Genomic DNA, 7,820 nt, shown 5'->3' on the forward strand with positions numbered 1-7,820 from the left:
TAACCAATACTCACCCTACGTCACTAAATGTGTTGATTTAGGTGTTAGGGGGCAGGGAGGGAGGGTGAAATGGGGGTATTAGGTAGAGTGAGGACGGACATCCCGAGGGAGGTCAGGACTGTTTGGCGATGATAATTGGAATTGAGCGGATCTTACGCACACGTCCCTGAACACCGCTCAGCTGACCGCTGGGAGGGGAAGGAGCAAAGGGGTCAGCGATGGGCAGGGCCAAGTGGCGTGGGGGTGGGGACATAAATTGAGGAGGAAGAGGATGCTTCAGAGATGCCATAAGAGACCAGCTCTACAACACTCATTATCGGCTCAGGAAAAGTGACGTGCCACTGAGTTGCTGTATACCAACAGGTTAATAATAGGCAGAAGTGAACAGTGGACACAGACGTACCTGGGGGACATCAACAGTGACAACCGATTTAAATACCACAGTGATTATCGAACTAAGGGTCTAAGGTAAGGTTTGCTATGATTTTTGCTCTTGAGTATTAATGGGTATGAAGTGAGATCTTGGATAGGATTATTGCATTTGCTTTGGGTTTGATGCTGTCTATGAATAATTCGACGTAAAAAAAATCCTTGATATTTATCGTTCTTTTACAATAAATATTCCGCTGTTCACATATTCTTTATTTTCAATCCTGCCTTGGTGGAATCTTGAGAAGAAATTACCTCAACAATTGCCTATGAGAAACTAATCTTTAAAACCCACTGCAAAATGTGTTTGTGGAGAATTCCCCCCCCTGCATAAATATTATTTGATTGTGTCAAATATATCTCCTGCATTGGATAAGTTATGAGTGGCACAAGAAAAACACATTTTAAACTTTAAGGCTTGTTGTTGCGTGTTGCTGTTTGCCTGTCCAATTGTTCCTCTTCGCCAACATTTGGATACCCTAATTTGCAAGTCTGGCCGATCAGAAGGCGCCATCACACTTCTGACACCAATGTCACTACCAGCAGGAGTAGGACAGGCCACATAATCTGCGTTTACACAGACAGCCTCATTCTGATCTTTTGCCCAATTATTGGAAAAATATGTGATTGGTCAAAAGACACATTTGTTTAGATAATTTTTTGGGGGAATTGAGCAGCCTGTGTTAAAGCAGCCGCTCGCACTTTCTCTCGTTACTGAGGCATTAATTGTATAACCAGCCCCCCATCCCTCCCTTTCTTTCCTTGTGAAAGGTACGCCTTATTGCACAGACAAGTGTCGCATGCTGTCTTCACCTACAACTTCCCTCTCCTTACACCTCTCCATCCCTCTCCACTCAGATCCAGTGATGGTGAGTGTGGCTAGACTGGTGTTTATGCTGGGGCTGCTGCTGTGTCTGGGAGCCCAGCTGTCTTCCTCCCAGCACTGGTCCCATGGCTGGTACCCTGGAGGCAAGAGGGAGCTGGACTCATTTACCACCTCTGAGGTGGGTCACAGTACTACAATCTCAATGACTCAAATGGATATTACATACAGCACTTTTCATCAGGAGTCAAGACGGGTGTTTTTAGCACCTGTCTGGGTAACACCCAGTAGCCATTTGTGTCACCATCATGCTGTTATCTCTCTGTCTCAGATTTCAGAGGAGATTAAACTCTGTGAGGCAGGAGAATGCAGCTACCTGAGACCCCAGCGAAGGAACATCCTTAAAAACGTTATTGTGAGTGCAGTGGCGGGACGAAAGTAGTACATTCATGTAATGATACTGTATCAGGTGGCAATCATATAGGGCAGGGATAGCTCAAATCTGAGCCTGAGGGGCGGGAATACTTCTCTTTTTCTTTTCTACATGGTCGATGAATAGGCAAATGTTGCGGAACATTGCATATGTGATGCCCTTTTCACTGTCAGAGGCATGTTTGTTCTACATAATGTATTTCTATCTGATATTTCCATAATGTTGTGCCCTGATGATTGTAGCCCTGGTGTCCCAAGTCTAAATCAGTCCCTCATTCAGGGTGAATAATGAAATGCCACTAGTGTGTGAGCATAGTATTATTATTTGTCTACAGGTGTTACAAGCATGTTGCATATCCAGGGGTGGAAATGGTGGGCGGAACTGGGTCCGGAAGTAAAATAACTTTGACATGTGGAATAAATTAAGCCCCAAAAAAATACTGTACCTGTAATTCATGTCATGTTACTCTCTTTGCAGTTGGATGCCCTGGCCAGAGAATTTCAGAAGCGAAAATAACCTTAGACAACCTATCAACCGTGGCTGATTTAAATCCTTCCTTGTCTCTGTCTGTTTCCTTCATGACCTCTATTCTAATCTCATGTGATTTGGTCCAATTTTGTGGTTCATCCACTTTGATAATCATATAGCATCACTCTTTACCATTGCATTCTCCTTCTGTCCCCTTTTTGCTGCTGTAGACTATCAATTACAGATGCAACATCGTGCACATGCCATTTCCTTTAATAAAGTATCTATTTTGTTATTAATGTCTTCATCATTGTCCTCTCTTTAATTGATTTGTTTCAACGAAAGAATGGGTCAAGAGACACATGATGAGAGCAATGTTAACCTTTTTGAAAACATGATTTGAAAATACAAAACAAAAAGAAAAACAAACATGTTCTCAGTTATTATATGCACATTGAGTACAAAATTCGAACTTTACAGAGAGTGAATAAGATCTCAAAAAGCAGAGAGGAAGAGGCAAAGCGAGAAGGTTTACTCCACATCAAGTCTGTCCACAAAAATAAGACCACTAAGGGAGGAATATTTGTATGGTGGTCATTTACCTTCACCATTTTAAATATCAACTTCAATGGGGTAAAGTCACATCCCAAGGAACCCAGACAACAAGGACCATTCTGCAACATATTTTTAGTTATCTATGCAATGCACATGCGCTGCTCAGATAGGAACAAAGGTGGAAGAGCAAAGTATGTTCTCCGCTGCTAGTGGAATCAGATACTGAAAATAGCATCATTTCTACTCATAACGTGGGTTCTGTATAAACACTAATAATACCAATGTTTCACAGATTGAAAGTGAGTTCAATAAGAATGTGAAATTACAGTTCGTAGCTAAAAAGCTAGGTGGCAATGCTAATGTCTTTAGCCAAGGCAAGGGCATTCTCAAATTAGGGAGCTAAGGTTAGTTCACTAACTGTTAAATGTCGAATAAGGCACTGTAGCCTATGATAAGGTCAACTTTAGCTAACAGCTATCCTAGAGGACCCATTTCCGTCGGTAAACAATCGTCTTTCCAACTTGAATGTCGTTTTGCACTTAGCCTTGTACCTACTCCAATAGCTAGGTCCAAAGGCACGTTGTGTTAGCTAATCCAAGTTTATCATTTTAAAAGGCTAATTGATCATTAGGAAACCCTTTTGCAATTATATTACCACCGCTGAAAACTGTTGTTCTGATTAAAGAAGCAATTAAACTGGCCTTCCTTAGACCAGTTGAGTATCTGGAGCACCAGCATTTGTGGGTTCGATTACAGGCTCAAAATGGGCAGAAACAAATAACTTTCTTCTGAAACTCGTCAGTCTATTCTTGTTCTGAGAAATGAAGGCTATTCCATGCGAGAAAATGCTTAGAAACTAAAGATCTCGTACAACGCTGTGTACTACTCCCTTCATAGAACAGCTCAAACTGGCTCTTAACAGACTAGAAAGAGGAGTGGGAGGCCCCGTGCACAACTGAGCAAGAGGTCAAGTACATTAGAGTGTCTAGTTTGAGAAACAGACGCCTCACAAGTCCTCAACTGGCAGCTTCATTAAATAGTACCCGCAAAACACCAGTCTCAACGTCAACAGTGAAGAGGTGACTCCGGGATGCTGGCCTACAATCTCACGAGAGAAAAGAAGAGTGCTTTTTGTTAAAAACAAAAACAAAAAGATCTTACCCCTTCTATGCTTGGGCCAAGATTTACCACAGGGGGGCAGCAGTCGATCAATCCAACTCTGCAATCTTGGAGTCTGTCACTGCCATGAAAAATACTAAAATGAGCAAGCACACATGTGGTCTTCAACAAATCTACTTTTCTAGATTGTAAATTAGAATGCATATCTGTTATGTTGGCTATAAAAGATATCAGGTTCTTAGGAATTAGGGCTGAAATGACTTTACTATTAGTTAGCTACAATGCTGTAGGACTGTGTTACTCTCAGTGTAATAACATTAGCTGTAGGAGGAAATGAAAAACAAATGTATCTCTGATTGAATGTAGAGGTTGCCTGATACCTCGATCTACATACCGGTAGATCTCGTTTCGAAGAGAGTGAGGATCTCTGGAACAATGTTCTGCGGAAAATGCAATGTGTCTGTGTTGGGTCAAACAGGTGCAAGTGGTAAAAATGAGGACACTTGGCTTGCTATGGTTTATTGTAGAATGAATGACAGTTTATATACAGCAGTTACATCTGGTGTATATTTGAACAATGTCAATTGGATCATTGTTATCAAGATTCCGATGTTCCATGTTTTAATTACTTTTTTTGCAAACAATAATACAAACATACAGATGGGAAATAATGCTTGAACATTCTTAGATCTCCTACACTGTGTTCCTGAACAGACATGAGACTAAATATTTCTCCATTTCAGCTTTGCGACTCAAGAGCCCAACAAAGGCTTGACTGAGGCGCGTAGAGATGCTCTGAAGCCCTCTGAGATCTCCTGTTTTCAAAGAATCCTGTGGTTTGGTTCCTTGTCTCTCTCAAACCCTCGACCCCCGTAGAGCTGTGCCGTGCCCACATCCTCCTCCTATACGACCCCCACCTAGGCCTTGTTTCTCCCCCTATACCCCCCCACACACACACTCTAAAAAACCAAGCTCCATAGCCATACAGTTTTAGTTAGGCATTAACAGCTTACCATTTCAGAATGCTTTTGCTTTACTGCAGCAAGGTACATTGTTAAAGGGAGGGTTCACCCAAATTACAAAATGTATTTTGTTACTCTGTAAACAGTCCTTGGAAAGGGTTTGGTTTTGTTTACCTGACCTGACTGTTTCCAAATGCTAACCTTTTATCCAATGCAAGTCAATGGTACCGATATGAGCATTTTTCACTTAAGTTTCACTTAAGTTACTTGGACATGAAGAATGTAAAATGCTAATATCAATATTATTGACTTGCATTAGATTAAGCATTTGGAAACACTGGCCTGGTAAATAGACCAAAGCATGGATTGCTGTCATATTTGTTCATAACTTGTAATTTGGGTGAACTTTCCCTTTATGACAAACTCTCTGGCAGGATGAAGTTCATTAGCAATTATATAACAATAACCGATTTTATGAAAAGCATTTCTGAAATGTTCAGTTACATGGACTTTTAAGCACTTTTTTACTGCATTGTAGTACAGGGTGACTTTGCACGACCCCAACTGTATATCTCCATCACCCTGCTATATATACAGTGAGCTCCAGAAGTATCGGGACTGTGACACATTTGTTGTTGTTTTGGATCTGTATTCCAGCATTTTGGATTTGAAATTTTGCAATGACTGAGGTTAAAGTGCAGACGGTCAGCTTTAATTTGAGGGTATTTTCATCCATATCGGGTGAACGTCTGGGAAATGCAGCACTTTTTGTGCAAAGTAGGGGACCAAAAATATTGGGACAAATTCACTTATGTGTATTAAAGTAGGCTATAAGTTTAGTTTTTGGTCCCATATTCCTAGCATGCAATGATTACATCAAGTCTGTGACTCTACAAACTTGATGAATGTATTTGCTGTTTGTTTTGGTTGTGTTTCATATTATTTTGTGCCCAATAGAATTGAATGGTAAATAATGTATTGTGTCATCTTGGAGTCACTTTAGTTGTAAATAAGAATACAATATGTTTCTAAACACTTCTACATTAACGTGGATGCTACCATGATTACCGATAGTTCTGAATGAATGGTGAATAATGATCAGAGAGAACGTTTATATCATTCCCTCAAGACGCACAAATATCATACCCTCAAGACATGCTATTCAAACCAAACTTTATTTGTCACATGCGCCGAATACAACAAGTGTAGACTTTACCGTGAAATGCTTACTTACAAACCAACAGTGCAGTTCAAGAAGAGTTAAGAAATGATTTACCAAGTAGACTAAAATAAAAAGTAATAATAAAAAGTAACACAATAACAATAACGAGGCTATATACAGGGGCACCTTTACCGAGTCAGTGTGTGGGGGTACAGGTTAGTTGAGGTAATTTGTACATGTAGGTGGGGGTGAAGTGACTATGCATAGATAATCTCCCCTGTTATTGTAATGGTGCGAGGTTAGCATATCTTGGGGTTAGGATCTTTGTGCGTCTAACTTTCTCACTCATCATTATCCATTCAGGACTATCCGTAATCATGGTAGCATCCACATTGATGTAGAAGTGTTTAGAAACATTCTCATTTACAATAAAAGGGACTCCAAAATGACACTACATTATTTACCATTCATTTCTATTGGGCATAAAATAATCTGAAACACAACCAAAACAAACAGCAAATGTATCCAACGAATTTGTAGATTCACAAGCTTGATGTAGTCATTGCGTGCTGTGAATATGGGACTAAATAAGTACTTAACTTTTGACTACTTTAATATACATAAAAGGGAATTTGCCCCAATACCTATTAGTCGTCCCCCCCCCCATTTTAGGGGTCTATGTACAAAAGTACTGTAATTTCTAAACGGTTCGCCCGGTATGGATAAGAAATACCCTTGAATTAAAGCTGCCAGTCTGTAATTTAACCCCATAGTCATTGTATCATTTCAAATCCAAAGTGCTGGAGTACAGAGCCAAAACAACAAATGAAATATCACTGTCCCAATACTTTTGGAACTCACTGTATCTGATGTAATGTTCTTACCGAAATGAAATATTTTGGAAATACAAAAATGAACCAATTTTGCGGATCGTTCCACATTCTATTGAATTGTATCCCTTAGTTGGTGTGCTGTGTGCGTCTCTCAGGGTGCCCATATAAAGGCAGGCATAAAGAGGATATAAGATAATGTACGTGAACAAAACACGAAAGCATGATCACATGTGGGTTGTAAGTGAGTGGTGTTAAATATATTTGTTCATGAGAACCAACATTAAAAACGTATCCACAACATTGAAAATCTTGCTGTAAGGTTGTGAACAAGTAAATGTGAGTTACAATATTTGCTGTGAAATAGAATATTTGAATATGAAAAATAGGCTACTTATAACTTAACTTTTATTGTAGGAAAGGTGACCTCAATGCTGCTTCACATCTCACAGTGGTAAGGTTCATGCTTTGTTGAAATTGTCAAGCCTCAGACATTTTCAGGTATTTATCAGGTTTAGCAATTACAGCAGTACTCATTGAGCTTCCTTTTTGGTTGGTTTTGTATTTCTTTGACATGAACTGGAGTAGCTTGATCTGCAGCCGTGCTCCAGTACTCAGTGCGGCTGCAGCTGGGCTAGGTCACACACCTGGGCAGAGAGGTTAGGAGAGGTGAGACTTGGTAATTGTGCAAACTAGTCACACCAGAAAAGCTTGGCCTTCGTTTTAAATGTATTGGTATAAAACAATTCCATATAAAGTGCATTCGGGAAAGTATTCAGACCCCTTGACTTTTTCCACATTTTGCTACGTTACAGCCTTATGCTAAAACGTATCAAATTAAACATTTTCCTCAACAATCTACACACAATACCCCATAATGACAAAGCAAAAACAAGTTTTTAGAAATTGGCAAGTTTTTTCAAAATAACAAACAAATACCTTATTTTCATAAGTATTCAGACCCTTTGCTATGAATCTCAAAATTGAGCTCATGTGCATCCCGTTTCCACTGATTATCCTTGACATGTTTCAACAACTT

At 39.8% G+C, this 7,820-nt stretch overlaps 1 protein-coding gene across 1 annotated transcript; it reads left to right on the plus strand.

Moving 5' to 3' along the window:
- The first annotated feature begins 449 nt into the window (after window positions 1-449).
- LOC100135862 (chicken II type gonadotropin-releasing hormone precursor) lies at window positions 450-2,456 on the plus strand. Its single transcript, NM_001124245.1, is given in 4 exon segments — window positions 450-468; window positions 1,288-1,433; window positions 1,584-1,667; window positions 2,163-2,456. Coding segments are annotated over 3 exon segments (261 nt in total). The 5' UTR covers window positions 450-468; window positions 1,288-1,295; the 3' UTR covers window positions 2,202-2,456.
- Window positions 2,457-7,820: the final 5,364 nt, after the last annotated feature.

Source organism: Oncorhynchus mykiss, chromosome 17, assembly GCF_013265735.2.
Source record: "Oncorhynchus mykiss isolate Arlee chromosome 17, USDA_OmykA_1.1, whole genome shotgun sequence".
NCBI classification, from domain to species: Eukaryota; Metazoa; Chordata; class Actinopteri; order Salmoniformes; family Salmonidae; genus Oncorhynchus; species Oncorhynchus mykiss.